Genomic DNA, 20,413 nt, shown 5'->3' with positions numbered 1-20,413 from the left:
AAACAAGTACAACCAAAGTTATGGTCGTTCAAAAATATAAAGATGCAACATTTTGTAAAAATTTGATGCCCTATATTTAGAAGACCTGTGGTCAGAATGTGCAAAAAACATCAATGTAATGTCCGGGGCCACACAGGAACTCGCTCACAAATTTATACTGAAATCGCTGATGGTAAGGTGCAAAACAGCCGATTTTTGTTCGATTTGACGTGGAATGCCCCAACTGGATGACGTCAGTCGTCGAGCTTCCGTGTTGTACGGCTTCCTTCACATCGATCAGTTGACACTCAACAGGTCTGCTACACCCGACAGATGCAACAGTATGTTGACAACTTGACTGCATCACACCACAATTGCTGTAGCCGGCCAGTCGCATGGGCCTCCTGGCCTTCGCCGCCTCGTCCTTCGGAAGCCACCGACGGCGCCACTTCCTTACCAAACTGGCAGATAAGACATAATCCCGAACGCTCGGTCAGACTTCACCGTGCGGCCTTCGTATTTCTGGTGGCTTCGGTCGGAAGCAACGGACGGACACCACCTCCAGGGTCGGAGTTCGATGCCCTCTGCATAATCCTCCGCCACAGTCCTCGCGTATTCTACGCAGGACGCGTGTCGGACCTAGAGGGCGCCACGCAGGCGGTCAGGACGGGGACCGGCAGAGGGCGCTGGCATTGCGCCGCTGACCCTGGCACATATTGGACGGACGGGCGACGGCAGAGGGTACGCCCCCCCCCCTCCCCCTCCTGCACGACTCCACCTCCACCCGGAGGCTGGAGACGGTATTGGGAGAGGGTTACAGCCTGTGAGGCCGTCCTCGGCAAGGTTTCGTTTCAATTTTCAGAGAATTCTGCGTAAATCTGTGGAGCAGGAATGATAAAGTCATCACAGCTACCGGCAGGCGGCGACGGCTAATCGGAATACAATGCGCACGTGCGGAGTGAGACTTTGATGATTTAATCAGCGCTGAATAGAACACCTAAGGTCACAGCGATCGGGATTTGAACTTAGCTCGAGGAATGCTCGGGTCGAGTTTTAGGGACAACTAAGGACCGTCTCGTTGCACCGTCCGTACTAAGTGTTACTAATAATGACCGTCTCGCCAATATATTTGTCCTTGTCGAGTAATAGAAAGCTAGTTGATGTCCCCCGAAATTGAATTTGAGAAGTAACGTACACATTGCATTTTCACGCCAACTTATTTCTCGACCAACAAATTAGTTGTGTGATTTTACAATAACGTCATGTTATGGCGAGCGCCAACTAATGTGCGGTTAAATGGTCATTAGAAGATTGCATCGCTCCGTGCGCTGCCAATCCCATGATCGCACCATGTCTGATCCGCCGCCGGTGCGGCAATCATTTTTAATCACGGATGTTGAAAAACTAACCAATTATCACCAGCTAATTGGCCGCACAAGTACAGATAACTTCGAAGTTAACAACCTTTTGTCCTTTATTAAGTCGGCGTAACCGAACAAAGTTCGTCTCAATCCTTATCTGGCCTGTACCGCGGCCGCTGTCACCGACCACAGGTCTGGGGTCCCACTGGAATAATGGGTACCTAGTACCTACCTATGTACATACTCACACTGAGGGATCTCAGTCTCAAACCGGAACAGTACCTACCTAACTCAGTGGCCGGCTAAGTAGCAGTAACCCATCAGAACAACAGAGAGCAATCTGACCACCTCACCTCCAACTCATTGATGATACGATAAATTTAGTAAATGACCCCTATAATTATCGATAACCTCTGCACCACCAGACCACACCATTAGCCCGTCTGTTCATAACAGTCGTAAGCCCACTCCGCTCAGAGCACTGCCCGATCCCCGCTGTGGCTTCAGAAGATACCGCGATACGGCGCTCGTCACCCACCACCGCAGGCCTGTCTCGTACTCGGTGCCCACTCATGGTTTTTGCAATTAAGATTACCGGAGTGACTTGTTTGTCGCGTCTTATCCCGGGCGACAACAGGTTGAGCCCAGCTCAGAGGCTTACCACAAAGATCGTACTTTATTTAGCCAGACATCCACGTGTCACTAGTGTGTGGGAACTGGGAAGTAGGCGTCTGGCGAGGAATTTTACCGTGGACTGGGCTATATTTTTCCCACAGCGCTACAATACCTGGGAAAGCGTGGACAAATTTCGACATGAGAATTTGCTGTAACGTTTGGGATTGCGGTTTCTGGAGCTTGTGGGTGAATTACGTCAACACAGATGCGTGTTTGCATGATGCAAGCCTGAACTTCAGCAAACAGCTTTACGAACAAAGAAAGACGACAAAGGTAGGTAAGTTTCAAACAGGTCACTAAGGTCGTTGACATTTGACAGGTCATGGTACTCCACTTCCAAGAAGGCAGCCCCAAACAGAGAAAGGGCGCAGAGTAGTAGTGTCCCGCCACGTGTTGTCACAGAGAAGTGTTCGTAGAAAGCAGAAACCACAGACGCCGAGTTTCACGGAACAGGCAATGTCAGGCCGCTACAACCTCTCTCGTACGAATTCCGCCACCGAACTAGCAACAAAATTACGCAATGTGTGTTACATGTTTGAAGACCAGCCATCAACACGGCTTACGAGTGATTCCTGAACACACATCAGCCACGATTCCGCTCTCACAAATGAAACTCACGATTCCCCATGTTTTTCGTTTCTATTTCCCAACAGCGCGACGCGTATAAAATCATAAATTCTATTAAAACTCCAAAGTCATAACGTGTTATGCATCTCCCCTGTCCGCCGCCCGCGCGCCTCTAGGGCGGCACGGGCGGCGGCCGGCGGAGGCGGGGGCGGGGGCGGTCGGATGGGGACGGTCGCCCCCTCGCCAGTCGGCGCGCCTGGCCCCGCCACCGGGGCCCGGCTGTCCGGCGGCGAGGGGCCCGGCGCGCGGGTTTGAGCATCTTTCCGAGACAACGAGTCGGGGTTGTACTCACATGACTAGACACGAAGACCCGATCTACAGGATAACAACCGTATGTACACGTGTGCAAGTGTCGCGCGTGTATTCAAGCGCACAGGCGGGGGCGGCGCGCGCGCGGCCGCGCCGGCGCTCGGGCCCCGCTGGACGAAGCTTGGCGCTCGGGGGCGCCACCTATCGCACAGTCTCCGGCTCCGTGCACCGCGCGGCGCGGCGTGCCGCGGAAGGGCCAATGTTGGTCGCCGGACCAGGCGGGTGGCTGGTCGGGCCGACGCAGTCTCACTCGCGCGCTCACTCTGACACGCTCTCTCGCACTCTCTTTCTCTCTGCGCGGGGCGGCCGCTGGGGCGCGCCTCTGGCTCTGGCTGCGCGGGCCCTCCGGCTGGTCGGGGGCGGCGCGGGGACCGGAGCGGCTGACCGGTGCAGGTCTCTCTCTCTCTCACCATCCTCGCAGGTCACCCCATGCGATGGCTGAAACACGACCGGGCGTCAGCCGAGAGCCACCAGAGTGCGCTCAGGGTCAGGGAACAACCGCGAGGGCGCGGAGGGTTAGAACGGTGAACGCGTTGCTCTAGGTCATCGAGCCGAAATGTCCAGTGCCAACGCACCGCTATCGGCAGCTCGTTTATTTTACACCACAAGGCGGTTAGGCAGTTAACTTTTTAGCTCTCGTGTGCTCTACTTCTTAGCTGCGTTGCTTGTTGCTTCTATTTAGCAAGCGATAGCATTATACAATATGCATTTTAAAGTCGCCACGAAGACGAAACGATCACGAAGACCTTTGAGATCGGCGGCTTCAATAGTAAGGCTCAAGAATGTGACGAATTGCCGGGAGAAACAGCGAATAACTTACCTCGTTTAGCATCCGAGCACTGCAGATTAGCCAGATATCAACGTCGGATAATGCGGAAAAGAAGGCAGCGTCAGCAACAGCGAACAGTGAGGGCGAGAGCCCCGAGGGCGGCACAACACAACACCGACACGACACAACACGAGACAGGCGCCACAAAACGGAATCGACCAAAATTACAGCTGGTTGCCGGGCTGGAATTGCACTTGACTGCACAGCTGATAGCATGACCCACTTCCTGACAGATTTACGAAAAACAATGCCGTTACCATTATTTACAAACGTCGGTCGATTCTGTTTTGGACCGCAGTGCCGGACGACTTGGTACGGAATGACAATGGGCTCAGAGCCAGCCTGTATGTAGGCCAGGGCCCTGCTGGGCGATTTGGGACACGACAAATTTATCTTGCTTCCCGTGAGAGCAATGGTCATCGCTGCCGGTATCCTCAGTCGTCTGACTGGTGAAATACCGCGCAAGGCAGCGCCCGGTCGCCTCGCAACCAAGTGTCCGCGAAGCCCAATAATTAACCGCGGTGACAGCGGGTGTACACGGCCGAGAAATTTCCAAAACTGAGGCTCAGACGTCCAAACCACAGCAGTAACGGCCGCGGCGACCGCAGCCTCATGTATCTGGTCGATTTGAACACGACTGTCCGATCCAGTAAAGTCCCTCGCAGTTCCCAGGGGCCAGGTGCGGCTCGGCTGAATCATCCGACCCTGCACGAGTTTTACAGGTAAATTTCACTACGTTTTCTGTCAAATTTCACCACAAACATGTCCGAATGCCGAGCCATCAGTGTGTCTGATGTAACCCGTCGCCGCAGAGCCCTGGCGTGCCGTACAGGTCGGGTGGCGACCCGTAACGACAAGATAACGCCCCACAGCCGTCATGCTGCGGTATGTACGACAGTGAGGAACAGTCTAACGAGCGCACAGTACGAGTGAGCGAGACTTGAGCTCAAAGTAAATACAGTGAGTGAGACTGCTGAGCGCACAATACGAAAGTGAGCGAGACGGCCTATTGAGCGCATAGTAATGAAGTAGGCGAGACACTATGCTGCGAATGATACAACAGTGAGCGAGACAGTGTACTGAGCGCAGAGACGCGATGAGAAAAGCGACCAACACAGCCACTCCGTCGGCTGCCCTGCTGGTTCATAATGCCTCAAATAGGTGACAATCTGAGGCATTTAGACCAGCAGGGCAGCGGGCGACAGCGGCAGACACCGACGCAGCACAGACTAGAGAAGCGTTATGATTTACGTTATAGTATGAGATCACGGCTTATTTAGACTGACAGCGCGTTGATGCTTACGCATTTAATAGCTCAGCGAGTGGCTTTAGCTTAGGTACTGTTTAGTTCGAAGTCTACAATACTCACCTCGCTGTAATCTCAGCATGGTTGGCTAATGAAACTACGACCATACTGAGTACTACGATCTCTGCTCTTCCCAACCAGCCCCGGCTCTCACCTTCGTTCGTTGCCGATGAAGCGAGGCCCCATCCTCCCACTCGTCTCTAGGTGAGGTTCACACGTTAGTTGGTTAGTCTCTTTACTGGCTACAGCTCCGCGTCTCGGCGGGCGTTTAGAACGTTAGTGGTCAGGCACACTAGGCAGGGCAGGGTAAACACTCGTCAGCCACGTACCACGGCCTTTATTACACCGCGAGTACCAAAACAGTAACGACACTGAGACAAGAGGCCACGCCTGAGAGAACGATGCGCGCGCGCGAGCGTCCGCCGCCCGGCGCGCGGCGCCTCCCACCAGCCGGCCGCCGTAACAACGCATAAAATAGCTGGGTGCGTGTCAGGTATAAAACTCGGCCACTCAGCGGAACACAGGGACGCACGGAGGAATGTGTCAATGTGTGTCGGTTCGGGCGCGGACGGCCCGGCGGCGTTAGTGGGAGCGGATTGGGGGGCGGCGGGGAGCGGCACTGGTCAGCAGCCGCCGCGCCGCGCCGCCGCACACGCACAAACGCACGCACACACCCACCCACTCATCCAGCTCAGGGGCGAGGGGAGCAGCTGCCCAGCCACCCGCGCCCACTGACGATGCACTGATTATCTGTACAGGACCTCGGGTATTTAAAAGACGGCACACATGATGATAGCATTCATAGCCGACGCTACACACACGACACGCGCGCACGTACCTCGGTCCCTCTCTCTCGCTCTCTTCCTCTCTCTTTCTCTCTGTCCGTCGGTCGCCCAGTCGTGTCCCTCCCACCCCGCCCCGCCCTCCCCAATGGTCACCTAGGCACACCGCATCACAGCGCCTGCTCCATCACACAACTGTAGAAACAAAAAAGTAATATCCGTACACTGCCCAGACTGCCACTAGCAGAGGTACGGTAAGTATAGATTCCTCATTACCGTCGGCGTATTTGCGGGCGACCATCTTCAGCGTTTCGTCCATGAAGAGCACGGGGAGCGAGATCTTCAGCACCGCGATCCACTCCTCCAAGCTCAGTGGACAGATCTGGAAAATGGTCTGCAAACACAGCCACGGACACGGGCCGGTCAGAGGGGCGGTCGATGCTGCGAGGGGAATCGGTAGAAGCGGTGCCGACAGGAGGTTAGTGGTTCTATGATATCTACGTAGAGCGATAAGATAAAATACAGCTGGTTTATGCTTCTTAGGTTGTATCTTCAGAAGCATCTCTGTGGAACAACGCAACGTGAGTCTTCACACTTTCTCAAAGTGTATATTGTGCAACGTGTAATGTTCTATGTGTAATGCACAAATAATATCGCACGTCGAGTTGATCACCAAGCACCAAAAACAAATCGCTGGTTTGTTGCGATCACTTCCGAAAGTAAAACTGCAAACACCGGTTCGTCGCTAGCCCACTCCCTGACGGTCCCAGTAGTTAAACCGAACCCTCCCCAGCTCCAGCTCCCCAGCTACTCACCGAGAGAATGTCCACATAGAGGATCATGAAGTGCAGCGACATAGAGAGCAGGATGGCGGCGATGAGCCAGAAGTTCTGCCAGGGAGGCATCACCAGCAGCGACTGGTTCTCCGACACAGAGTTGAGCGCGTTCAGCATCTCGATGGTGACCAGCACCGACAGCGCCATCGTCATCGGGTGCGGGTCGTTGAAGACGGCGCAGTCGATGCCGTGGAACTCGTCGCCGCCGCCCGCGCACTGAGTGGGAGGTAGATGGGGTAGGTAAGAGCGGGTAGGAGATGGGGAACGGTGGCGCCACCTAATCACTGAGTCGTACAGGGTCGGGGACGCACGGCGTGGGTCTCGGCCTACACCAGCACAGTAAGTCTGAACCTATGACGCTGATGAATTATCACATAAAAATAGGCGATCAGGAAAAACGTCATCAGACGAAAATAAAGCCCTGAATAGATCAGCTAAACACAGCAAAGTCATGTTCCAAGACAAAAATTAAGCTGTCTAGCTGTACCAGCCCACCACATCGCTTCACCGCGATTTCTTCCTGACCAATCAGCCCAACCTTCCCCATCCGCCCAGACCACATCACCACCTCTCCCCGTCTCTCACCTGCAGGTGGTGGGTGAGCTGGTAGTAGCTGAGGTGGGGTCCGGTCGGCGCCAGCATGTACCACCAGGCGGCCGCGCCGACCGTGGCGGCACCCACATAGGTACCCACGCACATGTAGCGGAAGAACAGCCAGCGGGTAATGAGGGTCTCCTTGGAGGAGCGCGGCGGCTTGTCCATGATGTCCAGGTCGGGCGGGTTGAAGCCGAGCGCGGTGGCCGGGAAGCCGTCAGTGACCAGGTTAACCCAGAGCAGCTGGACGGGAATCAGAGCCTCCGGGGCGCCCAGGGCGGCCGTCAGGAAGATGCTGTGGAGGGATGGAAACATAACGTCAGTTAACAGCACATGAACTGTTCCTCTCAACGGTAACTCGACGTCACGGCAACTAAGATCTCACAAATAAAAATCGTTTTGACTGAACTTAATCTTCTTGAGCTCGACCAGCTGCATAATCTTACACCGTTTCTATATCATCAAACACCAAAATAAACATTTACCGTTACCTTCACTCAAACTATGTAGCATTGAACACTCAGCCCCAGACATCCTACATGCATATCATCATTGCCCCAAGTTCTCACCTCACGACCTCGCCGATGTTGGAAGAGATGAGGTAGCGGATGAACTGCTTCATGTTGTTGTAGATGGCACGTCCCTCCTCCACGGCGGCCACAATCGACGAGAAGTTGTCGTCAGCCAGCACCATCTCCGAGGCCGACTTGGCCACGGCGGTACCCGAACCCATAGCAATACCGATCTCGGCCTTCTTCAGAGCGGGGGCGTCATTCACACCGTCACCAGTCATAGCGGAGATCTCGTCCATGCTCTGCAGGTACTCGACAATCTTGGACTTGTGGAACGGCTCCACGCGCGAGAAGAGGCGGGCGCGGGCGCAGGCGGCGCGCTGCTCCTCCACGGAAAGGTCGTCGAACTCGCGACCCGAGTAGGACATACCAGTCGTGTCCTCATCCTCCTCGAAGACGCCGATACGGCGGCAGATGGCCTCGGCTGTGCCCTTGTTGTCACCAGTGATGACGATGACGCGGATACCGGCCTTGCGGCAGCGCTTGATGGCGCCGGCCACCTCCTTACGCGGCGGGTCCAGCATACCCACCACACCGACGAATGTCATGTTGACCTGGCGGGGAGCGGGGGCCGTCAGGGATGACATGCGAGTCACTGAACAGTGAACATGAGATTGAACCGTTCTTCTAATTGCATAAAACAATGTCAACCGGCAAGGTTGCAAAATGAAAACCAATTTATATGGCTGGTCAGCCACTTACAGAAACTTTAACGTAAGGCGAAACAGGTTGACGTTAACTGAATTATCGAATAGAATCACTAGGTTGACTCTCGTCAATGCCAGTTTTTACTCACACTTATGAGCTACACTTACGAAACCACCCCCATATTACTCTCAAACCAGTCGCGTCATTCTCACATACGCACCTCATAGGAGGCGAACTTGGTAGCATCTTCCAGAGCCATGTCCTCAGGCTTCATCGGGGCATCAATGGTGGCCAGAGCCAGGCAACGGAGGGTGTCGCGGCCCACACCATACTCGCGGCAGCGCTCCAGAATCTTGTTCTTCATGGATGCAGACAGCGGCACCTTGGTGGTTCCGATACGGGCGTGCGTGCAGCGGTCAATCACACCCTCGGGAGCGCCCTTGCAGAACATGCGCGCGCCAGTGCCCAGCTTGGTCGGCTTCAGAGATGTGGCGTAGCAAGACATCGACTTGCGGTCGCGAGAGAACTCCAGGGTGAACTCCTGCGAACGGCGGAGGGGAGATCGGAGTTAGTGAGGGAGTTTGTGTGAGGGATGGTTTTGGGGATTGCTTGTTGGTAGAGGGATCCAGGGATCAGTTTTTACCCGCACCGAAGGATTCGAGAGATTAGTTTTTGCTACTGGCACATCGAACAAGTGAGAAGTTGATGCAGCACGGGAGGGTTATTGATGAGTTGGTTTGCTTTTAGACAACATTATCGGGACGGATTTCAGGACTGTGGTTTGGTAATTCCTTGTGATAGACAGGGAGGATTATGCTACGTCAGGGCAAATGCGGCCAGTCATCAGTCAGGGCGAGGTCGTGTTTCACATGAAACAAAGATGTTAGGGCAGACAAACCAAATTACGGCGAGCTTGGGGAGCCCCACGGAGCATAACGTTTACCATGTTCATGACATCACTCGATCAACAGTGAGGTTTGGCTCGCCATCAACATAGACCGAATACCAACAGGAGCCAGACGGGCATGACTTGCTATTGCGTCACTCCTCTCACCCTGACCTTCAAAGCTAAACGCCCCCACCAGGTCATTAACTCCTACCCACCCAGGCAACCTCGAGCCACAGCTACACCAATCAAACCAGCCTTTATCACCCGTAGCCCCATCCCACTCCGTTCCCCTCCCTTTCCGTACCTTCTTCCACTTGGTGTCCATATCGTGCTTGACGACGATGGCGGCCTCGCGGCGGCTCATGCCGGTCTTGGAGAGGCCGTACGGGTTGATCTTCTCCGCCAGCACCACCAGGGCGGTCTCAGTGGCCTCGCCCACCTTCTCGAAGCAGTGTTTGAACTCGTTGTAGTCGATGGAGGAGTCGTTGCACATGGCACAGATGGTGGCCAGCTCCTGCAGAATCTCGTAGTCGCTGATCTTGGCCTTCACACCGCCTGAAAACGGAGAGATACGATGTGACGAGAGGGACGTGGAAAGCACGGACCACGGGAACAAATAGAACATTGCCGCAGACTATACAAATGTAGATGACGTATTATTTCTGGCAAAACCAGATTGGCGTCCGAAATACGCAACTCTAACGTAAGCTAGTTTCGACTCACATATTTTGATTTTCTCTTCAAAGTCGCTCAATAACTGGAGGCCCAATCGTAATATGCACGCAACGTCTGCATGCTCAAGTCCCGATAGGTCGTGATCAGACTCGCATCATATTACCGAGCACACACATAATTAATCATCTAATGGATTTTGCACAGTGCTGGAGAGCCATGATTCCCGGAAACGCGGCTGTGACATGCATTTGCCCGTTGATATGATGAAAGCGTCTTACGGGTGTTCTACCGTCGTCGTATTGATCGTAATAGAGCCAATCGCACTCACATAAATATCAAACCCAACCAAGGAAGCCCGGATGATCCCCATCATTCCCATCCACTCACCGATGAAAATATCTCCGATGGGCTCGTAGGTCGATCCGGTGATGTCGAACTCGTGCATGCTGCTCTCGTCAGCGAACACGCACATGCGCGACACGGACATCTGGTTGGTGGTCAGCGTGCCGGTCTTGTCAGAGCAGATGACGGACGTGCAGCCGAGCGTCTCCACAGAGGGCAGCGAGCGCACGATGGCGTTCTTCTTGGCCATACGCCGGGTGCCCAGCGCCAAACAGGTGGTGATGACAGCCGGCAGACCCTCGGGGATGGCGGCCACGGCCAGCGCCACGGCGATCTTGAAGTAGTAGATGGCGCCCTTGATCCAGGAGCCGCCGTGGGCCGGGTCGTTAAAGTGGCCGATGTTGATGGCCCACACGGCAACGCAGATGATCGAGATGACCTGGGGAAGGCGGGACGGAAACGGTGTCATTAAGTGTGCGGATCACTCCGTAAGATACAAATAGTCGGTACTTCAGAAACTCGCGTCGCATCATTAGCGATAAAAATGGGAGAGAGAGGGCGACAATACGTGTAATCGATGCTTGATTACCAATGTTAGGAATGGAAATGAGCAGCCACAAGCTGTATGTACGACTCATGTTAGTTTTGCAATGATCCGAGGACATTGTACCGTAAACAAGACAGAAAACCACCAGAGAAACCAGCTCTGTGTATAATTTGCCCAGCCTACCTCAACAGCTACTCTGTTTGATCCCTGACACATTCATGTCAGGCACACCCCACGATTCCATCCCAAACTCCCACCTAGCCCTCTCCCTCCTAACCTTGGAGAGCTGCTCGCCGAACTCGTCCAGTTTCTGCTGCAGCGGAGTTTTCATCTCCTCAGTATCGGCCATCTGGGTACGGATCTGACCGATGGCGGTGTTCAGGCCAGTGCCAATGACGATACCGCGAGCCTTGCCGGCGGCCACGTTGGTGCCGGAGAACAGGATGTTCTTCTTGTCCTGCGGACGGCGGCGGAGGCGGACACATGTCAAACAGAGGTACCGGGGAGGGGACGGACACCGGCGGCAGAGCGCGTGTCGACAGCATGGCCACGGCATGTCAGATCACACTGTGGTTTCGTTGATCGCAAGGTGACACGCTCAAACAAGGAACTTTTGTGCCAACATGGCAAACGGTGCTCAAACGTAACAAGTTTACATTAAACATGGGCGAGACACAACATCGAGTGAGACAGCGTCATCCAACAGCAAACACCCAGCCAACAACTGCGCGCAGAACCGATCTAGCTACACAACCAAGCGTTCTACGCGAAGGGTCGCCTCATCACCGCACCGCCAGTGGCGGCAGAGGTGATGGCGGCGGCGTCTAGCCACGACAAGAAGCAACCGAAGCGGCGTCTGGCCAATTCTCTACACACAGCGCGCGGCCCGAGCAGTTTATGTACAACATGAAGCCACCACCAGACTTGGCAGCACTGTCGGCACCATGGGCACCAGCGTCACCAGCAGCACCACCGGCACCACTGTTAGCCAGCGGGCACCAGCGGCTTGCAGTTAGTGGCTCCTCGTCCGCTCCCCGCTGCAAGAGAAGGATCAGTGGCGTCCAGATACCTGTTCAGACAGCAGCGAGCCCAGCTGCAGACTCCTTCACCTGTTGGAATCTACAGAGTCCGATGGAATCTACAAGGGATCTACGTCGTTCTACAGGTCATCCCGACTGGAATCTAGCGTCCCGAGCAGCGGCGGCCGGCCCCAGCCGTTCGGAAGCGCTGTAAACCCCGACAGGAAGCGATGGCGACCCGGAGGCATCGTGTGTGTATGCGTGTGTGCGCGGCACACGAGTCAGTGTGCGCGACCGAAGCAGACAGAGCGGCGGGTGGCGTCTTTACCTGTATAATGGCCCTGGCCTTGGAGTGGCCCTCCTGGCCCTCCTCAGCAGGCTCGCCGGAGGCCGGCTGGCCGGTCCGAGCAAAGACAGAGACAGAGAGAAAGAGACGATAGTCAGCGGTGCCGCCCGCTCGAGGGGCGGCCGGGTGGGGACAGGGTAGGGGGCACTCCGTGCGGGTTCGGCCGCCAGTCGGGCCGTGGGGTTAGTGACACTCTGAGGTAGGGGAGAGGGGTGGGGCTGATACCAGCGGGGTCACACACGGCAATTCGTCACCACACGCCTCAGAACCCAATCAATCGACTATACCCAGGCCCAAGGGTATCTTATGTAAAAATGATCGCTCGTCAGTAGATCAAATAGGCATTGCATGAAAAGTACCAAACGGCCTTCACACATGCGCGCACATTTACACTGATGGCAGCCATTTCAGCTAAGCTAGCTACCTCTAGAAATTTACAGCTGAACAGATCATTCAAGACGGTCATTTCCCCCAAAGAAGGGTTGATGTCCGAATTGTAGTTCGCATGATAAAGTATTCCATACAATACCTAAATGATTCAGCCATAACTCATCTGTCCGTTTTTTATATATCTCGGAGTAAAATATAATCAAAATCAGTGCTGTCAGTCCTAAAAATGAGAAAACTTGATGTTTACTCAATGCATTTGAGCCATAAATCAACAACTCAGCATTAAAATTCAGAAGGCTCAATCAATCATTTCCAGCCACCAATTTTGAACCCTTCAAGATCCATGCACGAAGTACACATCAACTACAAATCACACTCATGCCGGTTAGAGACAACCAACCATCGCAGCTACTCGCAAACACGATCCAGCTTTACAAAACCCGCCTCTTTGTCTATCGCCTCCCGATGTTATCTATGCAGGGGTCACTCTCACGCGCATATCGCCGTTCCCTGTCAGGGGCGGGGAACAGGAGCACACCCACAACACACAAACATACCTGGTTGACGGCACGCGGGTCGGGCACGGGGTCAGTGTGCTTGATCACAGACACAGACTCTCCAGTGAGGATCGACTGGTCAATGCGCAGCGTGGTCGAGAAGATCTTCATCAGGCGCAGATCGGCGGGGATCTTGTCACCGACTGTGGGAGGGAAAGACACAGGTCAGAGGCGAATAGGTCACAGGGTGTCGCAGTTGGTTGGCAATGGTTGAGCGCGCGTCGGAGGCGGGTATTCAACTCCAGTTAGAGGTTGTGGTCCCACTACAGAGTAACACTAACGACTAGAATGCAGTCTTGGATGGGTCATGAAACTAAATCGCCCTAGAGGCTCCAAACCACGCCCATAAGACTGCTATAAGCTTGAAGAGCTCCAACGATATAAGAGACATAAAACGTCGATATGAAACCCAGCACTACTCGACAAGGATTTTCCTAACGTGTTTAAAGCGAAGTTAGACTTTCTTCCAAACAATTTCGGAAGTTATCGACTGACACGGCAAGAAAGCTCCACAAATACCGCTAGAGAGACAGTTCCAGAGCACAAACAGTCCTCATCAATCCCACAGACACGACGCAGAGCCCTGAACAAACACATCCACACGAACTAATTCACTAAAACAATATTCGGAGCTGGTGGGATGGTGGCATCAAAAACCCGGTGCCACCGACGCGCCAGGGGTAGAAGAGAAAAAGAAGAGCAGCGAACAGCCTGACTTTAGATCAATGAGTTCCGATTTTCACACCACTGGCTATATACGAGTAAATTTTCTTGCGAATCTTTTAGTGATTTGTTTTTAAATAGACAGTGCTTAGAAAAATTTAAAGTAAAGTACCAGAGTCAGTACGTGCAACGTGTGATCATTAGAGCTGCTCAATTATATTGTGCTGCAAATTTCTGATGGAGCGAACAGTGGCCTCGACATTTAGAGACAGTCATTTGAGGCAAAACCCTCATTGTACACTTAAAAGAAAACGCAATTTAGATCTAGCTACACCTGCAGCCATTTGCTGCTACTGAGCCAACTCCATCACGCCTTCCTAATTTTGTTCAGCCTTCTGAAGTGACTTTGTAGGTCACAGCCTTCATTGAGAGCAGTTTATGCTGGGTTTATATCCATAGTCTAGACCGAAAACAGCTACAGCAAAATGTCGCACCCAAACCGCCCGTTTTATGCGATAATTGACCCAATCATCGATGATAATTACCTACCCGTATTTACGACAATGGTTGGTCTGGGGCCAACACCGTCAACAGTTAACTGCATATGAGAACAGCGAATGGGAAAGAGATGGTAAAATAATGAAAAATAATAACTGGAAATGAAATAAACAAAAAGGTCAGGGAACAAGAGAACCATGAATCAGAGCAACTACCTTACCACACATAACACTATTCGCGTCTAGCGAGCACACCGCTGCGGCAGCCAATCACGTACCGGAGACCTCGACGACGTCACCGGGGACGATCTCGCGGGCGCGCACCATCTGCACACCGGCCTTGTTGGTGCGGATCACCTTGCCCATCTCGGGTTCGTACTCCTTCAGAGCCTCGATGGCGCTCTCGGCGTTCCGCTCCTGAGAAAGGAAGAAGCGAGAACGGGTTATGGATGGTCTAAAGGGAGAGTGGGGAAGACATGGAGAGAAGGAGGAAATATCGGAGATAAGGGAGCACGAAGAAGCTCACAGGGAGAAGGGGAAACATCAGAATGATGCAAGATTACCGTCATCAGGGGGAATTAGGAGGGGTGAGGAGAGATAGAAGTGGAAGGGGATCATGGACGTGGTAGAGTAACCATTGCACAGTGGGGATTTTTCCGATCTAGCGCCGATTAATTCAAAAAATATTTTTTGGATTTTTGTTTATTTTTTGTGTCAGTAGGGCTAAGAAACGTCTGAATTTTTCATATATGACATTGTTTTATCTGTATGTCCACAGCAAAACTAGGAAAAATGTGCCCAAAGTTCACACTCATGCGTGATTACTCAATGGGCTCAGCAAGGCCCGAAAGTATAGCTCAATTTCATTGTCCTGTCCTGTTGGTTTTAATCTTGCGAGGTCTTAGAGTTGCATATCGTCTGAAAGGCACCTTTATTAGGAATGGAATGGCAAACAGAAAGTATGCCACAACCTTACTAAGGTCACAAAAATGCCATTTACAAAAAACCCTTACAGACACCATATTGAAGGAATGGTATTCTAAATAAATGTAGGAAATCAACAATGTTCTCCACACTTTTCCACTCCGAAATATATCCTATCGAATTCGCCACTTTCTTCTGCACTAGACAACGCCTAGTTTGGCTGCCGAAACTTGCCTGAACACGGAATATTCACATTAGAGTATCTTAACACCCCACTCGAGGAGCGCTAGGGCAAACAGCACGATATAGGTATGTTCCGGACATAGGCGAATAATTTTACTTCGTGATTTATATGATGCATATTTTCTGAGACACATTCATTAGGAATAGGATGACAAGCGTAAATTATACATACCGTAACCTTATTAACCATCGCACTTGTGGGGAGGGGGAGGGGGAAGGGGTCGGATAAAACCCCATGGTTTTCCGCAAATTACTCGCGCAAAAAGCGGCCGATCGCGCCGAAACTTTCGGTACCCTCGAGATCATCAATTTTACATCTAACCTAAAAATTACATGACTCTGACCCAACTAACCTTTGACCTGTGGGATATTTCTCGAGACCATGTTTGGCCGGAATCGCGATTCGGCGTATGCCAGCTCACATTGTCCGCGGTTTCCAGTCTTTTTGTGGTTTTAAACGTTCAAATATGTGAAATGATGTTGGTGCCATGCATAATGGTGGGTGTCAAGGTCACGTGAAGGTCAAGTCAAGGTCATTGACCTTTTGATGACTTTGGTTCACTTTTTCGAGTTTTACTTGTTTCTAGGGTAGTTTTTGGTGCTGATTTCGATTTTAGCAGCCATTTGAATATTTACGAAGTAGTTCTAGTGCCTTCGTTCCATGTTACGAAGCTATCAGTAGTAGGTGACACTTCTATGGATGGCCGGCAGGACGCCTACTAATTGATCTAACCTGACCTGACCCGACCTGGCCTAAATGCATAAAGACATCGTCTGTGATCAAAACTAACATGAAATTCGTGATCAGCACCCCAAAATACCCGGTAACACCCTAACTTTGCGAAGTTTCAAGAGGTCTCGATTTCCCAACTTTAGTTGGGTCATTAAACTGACTTGGAAAGTCAGCTTATGACCTTGGACTTTGAAATTGGATATATTCGGCCTAATTTCGTCATAGGCAGCACGCTCGACTTTTCCGCGAAGCTCTAGCTTGATCAGGGGCCAAATGGCTGAGCGGGGGGTCCAATTGAACCCCCTATACTATGTTGATTATGCACATTTACAGGTAAAATTCTCACCAGGACACACCAGCCAACATCTGTGCACAATCTGGCTACAATTCTACCTATGGTTTGCCCTCTACGAATAAATACGTGCTAGATCGGAAAAATCCCCACTGTGCATTGGAGAGAGCGTGGGGAAAATGAGGGTCGCCAGTCGCCAATGTAGTGGTGGTAACATGGTGAAATTAATGACGAGTGAAGAGAGAAAAACTTGGCGACAAAACCGCAACATGACAGGTTATAGCGAGGTAACATTCGCCAAAAAAATATTGAGGTAAGCAGTCGTGAATTAAGTCGGTAGTTTCGCGGTAAGCATGTGACGACACAGAGGCAATAAAAAAAAACTTACAACTTCGTTAAGACGCGCCCATGGCAAAAACTTGACATTGTAAACAGTAAACGTTGTTCTAAAGGCGCAATTGCGGTGAAAGTTAACTTTGTTCAGGCAGTTTGTGAAAGGTACACAAGCAAAATGCTTATTTCAAGCCCCAGATTGCTCACCTCATGCATATTTCAACAACTCCAATGGAATGGAATACATTGCTTTATTTTGCGGCGTAAATGCAATCAATCGTAGCTTCTTCATTCTTAAGCCATACACCTGAGTCAGGTCTCCCTTTCATCCTGAGCCTGCGCCGAGTCCAGCACATCACAAATCCCCTATTAAACGACGACGATAATCCGCCTCGATTTGCAGACACGATGACGTCATAGGATCTCGTGTACGTCACGGCGATCTCGGTGGTAGATGGCCGTGGTTGTTTGGCTATATAATCCGGCCGGAGGGCTAGCGCCGGCGTGGTGCGGCCATGAGGGCCTCCCCTCACAGAGTCGGGGTATCGTCACCTGCTGCGAGGGGAGTGCTGCTACTCAGCTGGTCGGGCGGAGCCCCACGCGCCTCCCCGCAGTCGCCAGGCGCGTCCGGACATTGGCTTCATCGATCGCGGCACGCACAGGGGCGGGGGAACTAATGCCACGCGGCTGATACTCTCATTGCCGGCCGCCACACCCGACTAAGGCATTATTCCTGTTAATACCCACTACTCGCTCGTCCTTTCATTGGATCAATGTTTCTGGTTTCCGTATGTATCTGTAACACTAGCAGCCGTTGAGAACAGAATGCAACGACGCCGACCGGCAACGGACGCAACAGACATTTCCGTCATTCCGCATCAGCGAGCGGCGTCCGGCTGATGACGCACCGGCGCTGCCACCAGCGTCATCGCTGCTACCGTCATCACAGAGCCCGCCGCCGCCGCGTTTTTGGGCCGACACAAAACCAGTTTAACGGCTGGCCGCCGCGCCGGTGTGAGTGTACGGACGGCGAGCGGTGACCGGCGCGGGGCCCGGTGCCGCTACATCGATAAGGCAGGACGGTCGTGGCGAACGCCCGGCGGCCGTGCGCCCCGTCCGGCTATCCACACGCAGCCGCGATGCACAGTTCATGTTGAGCAACCGTCCCAGCTGCCGTACGGACGCGGAGAGGAGCGATTGATGGATCGTTTTCTGTCGGTCAGAGGACGGCCGGCGCCGGCCCGACTCCCGGAAGACGAGCTAATCGACACGAAACCAGCGCACGAGCGCGACTCGCTCCCAATCTTCACCGGCCGGCAGGAAAAACAAACACAGCCCGTCGGCCTGATGCACTACCCAGCGCGGCAGCCTGCCCCGCGGCGGCTCGCGCCGGCAGGCGGCACGTCCGCACTGATAGCGTCTGCTACTCCCGGGATGACATGCAAACCAGCCCGGTCCGGTCCGGTCCCGGCGGTTATTCCGCCGGTCACAACACGGGGACCGCCGGAGCCCCCGGGGCAGTGTTCTAAAATTGGATTTTGGTTGGGTGTGACGATGATGACCAAAAAATCTAGGATGAGAAAAAAAACAAGTGAAAACCTATATCACTTTCGCAATAAAGGCGTAACGCTACACTGGCTGATAATAAAAGAACATACCATTCCTGACCACCAAAACTAACCGAAAAAGACGATGCAAATAGGTAAGGATGATATACGGCAGAATTATAACTTTAGCATCTGATCGCCAAGTGTTTCGAAATCCGTCCCATTCTATCCCAACCTTTGTGTTTGATTGAGACTAATGAAGTTAAGAATCACCCTTGTCTCTTATACAGCTAAGAATGAATACCTACTTCAACCAGTGAGATTTCATTTTCCTCACAAGTCAAAATGCATTGTCACAATTGAATGACTGTCCAGTGGCCATCCTTCTCCTAGCCTTAAATCAATGCCTTCCTATCCGTTTCAGATGCAGACAGCAGATATTACCGTCAGCAACTGCTAAGTTCAAGTTCCTACTCATGCTTACTGGCACGGATCCAGGACGGTCCTTCTGCCTGCATATTTCTCCTAAAGATCATCCGCGGACCTCCATCCTCGCGACGCCAGTCGCCATCATGCGAGCGAACTAGGTCTTTAAGAAGCAGAAGATGCAATGATTCTGTTGAAATCTGTTGTCATATCTTAACCCACGAGCCGCTGGGGGGGGGGGGCATAAAGTTGCCCCCCCCCCTTTACGTTTTGTAAAATATCTCCGAAACCTGATGAGCTACGAACGTGAAACTTGGCATAGCTTCAAATGAATACCTAGGCAATGTTTGAGGAAAGTTTGGTGGTTGTAGCACCTAAGATGACGTCACAGTGACGTCATAAAGTTTTGTCGTTTTCCGATATGGACCGTTTCTGATGACGCTGAGCATGAAACTCGACTGTAAATGAACTAGACAGCACCAGCTGTCATCCTAAAACATCTTACTCCACTTCCATCTAGTTTCTGACCAATAATCGGCCCTTAATATTTGGTCCCATATATGTGATGTATCGTGAGGAATATGAGAGCCGCAAATCTATAATTTCACTTATGACGTCACTGTGACGTCATTTCAAATGGGATCGACACCAAATTTGGACACACCCTTGGCTAGGTATTCAGGAAGATGTGTGCAAAGTTTCGTTTCTCTATCTCTTCGCGTTGCGACGATATCGTCGCAGAAGTAAAGGGGGGGGGCAACTTTATGCCCCCCCCCCCCCAGCGACCGGCGGGTGGCGCGGAGGCCCAGCGGCCGCCGGGTTAAGGAGGGTGGGGGAGGGGCGGGTGAGGGAGCTCTCTCTATATGCAGGCTTTGGTACTAGTGCCATGTGGAGAAGTTTTCTTTCTTTTTTAAGCAAAGGAAGTGGGAAGGAACCTGTCGTTGTCGTTGCAAAGGGTATCATTCTGTCGTCCTGTATTATTGATTTAGTGCAGTTGACTCAGACTGTGTATTTGTATATAAGTGTGTAATGCGTGAGGCGTGGTCATCACTGTGACACTGTCAGACATAAAATCTTAGGTAATCATGATACCCTGATGGGCAGTTTGTTGACGTAACTGATCGCTATGAAACCAGAAACCGTATAACTCATGTGTTCTGGCCTCTGGGACGTTTTGCGCCTACAATATGGCAGCACCGCTTCCAAGATTACTGTATATTTGAGATAATATGCGGCAATATAATATGTAGTTTTCGTTCGCATCTGATCTGGTAATATTCGTACAGTGTACGCAGTATAGCTTTGAGCTTTCCATTTTCAACAGATATGACAATGGCCGGATGATACTGGAAATGGTGCCTTTGCTCTGGGCACACGGAACGGGACGCAGTATTGAGTATGCAATTGCAGTCGCACTATGCAGCATGACATACCTACGCCGGAAATCTCCCGGCCCGAACGCCGGAACGGCC

The 20,413-nt window shown here is 52.3% G+C and overlaps 1 protein-coding gene across 8 annotated transcripts in view; it reads right to left on the bottom strand.

The window, feature by feature from the left end:
• Positions 1 to 2,003: 2,003 nt before the first annotated feature.
• Positions 2,004 to 20,413, bottom strand: part of LOC122384892 (calcium-transporting ATPase sarcoplasmic/endoplasmic reticulum type-like) — a 32,474-nt gene continuing 14,064 nt past the window's right edge. For 3 of the 8 annotated variants that reach the window (XM_043372697.1, XM_043372699.1, XM_043372696.1), the window contains exons 6-16: positions 14,722 to 14,860; positions 13,284 to 13,426; positions 12,319 to 12,384; positions 11,249 to 11,428; positions 10,470 to 10,863; positions 9,712 to 9,962; positions 8,739 to 9,059; positions 7,868 to 8,424; positions 7,290 to 7,593; positions 6,684 to 6,920; positions 5,409 to 6,262 (exon numbers count right to left, since the gene is read on the bottom strand). In XM_043372697.1, coding sequence (XP_043228632.1) covers positions 6,056 to 6,262; positions 6,684 to 6,920; positions 7,290 to 7,593; positions 7,868 to 8,424; positions 8,739 to 9,059; positions 9,712 to 9,962; positions 10,470 to 10,863; positions 11,249 to 11,428; positions 12,319 to 12,384; positions 13,284 to 13,426; positions 14,722 to 14,860 — 2,799 coding nt within the window. In that variant the 3' untranslated portion in view covers positions 5,409 to 6,055. Of the gene's footprint in view, positions 3,390 to 3,771; positions 3,791 to 5,408; positions 6,263 to 6,683; positions 6,921 to 7,289; positions 7,594 to 7,867; positions 8,425 to 8,738; positions 9,060 to 9,711; positions 9,963 to 10,469; positions 10,864 to 11,248; positions 11,429 to 12,318; positions 12,385 to 13,283; positions 13,427 to 14,721; positions 14,861 to 20,413 lie in introns of those variants that run through there. The other 5 variants (XM_043372702.1, XM_043372704.1, XM_043372700.1 and 2 more) reach the window with 5 other exon arrangements.

The sequence above is a fragment of the Amphibalanus amphitrite genome, unplaced genomic scaffold (assembly GCF_019059575.1).
Source record: "Amphibalanus amphitrite isolate SeventyFive unplaced genomic scaffold, NRLGWU_Aamphi_draft 000201F_arrow, whole genome shotgun sequence".
Lineage (NCBI taxonomy): Eukaryota > Metazoa > Arthropoda > Thecostraca > Balanomorpha > Balanidae > Amphibalanus > Amphibalanus amphitrite.
Note: the sequence above shows the minus strand (reverse complement) of the source record. Positions and strands in the feature narration are given on the sequence as shown.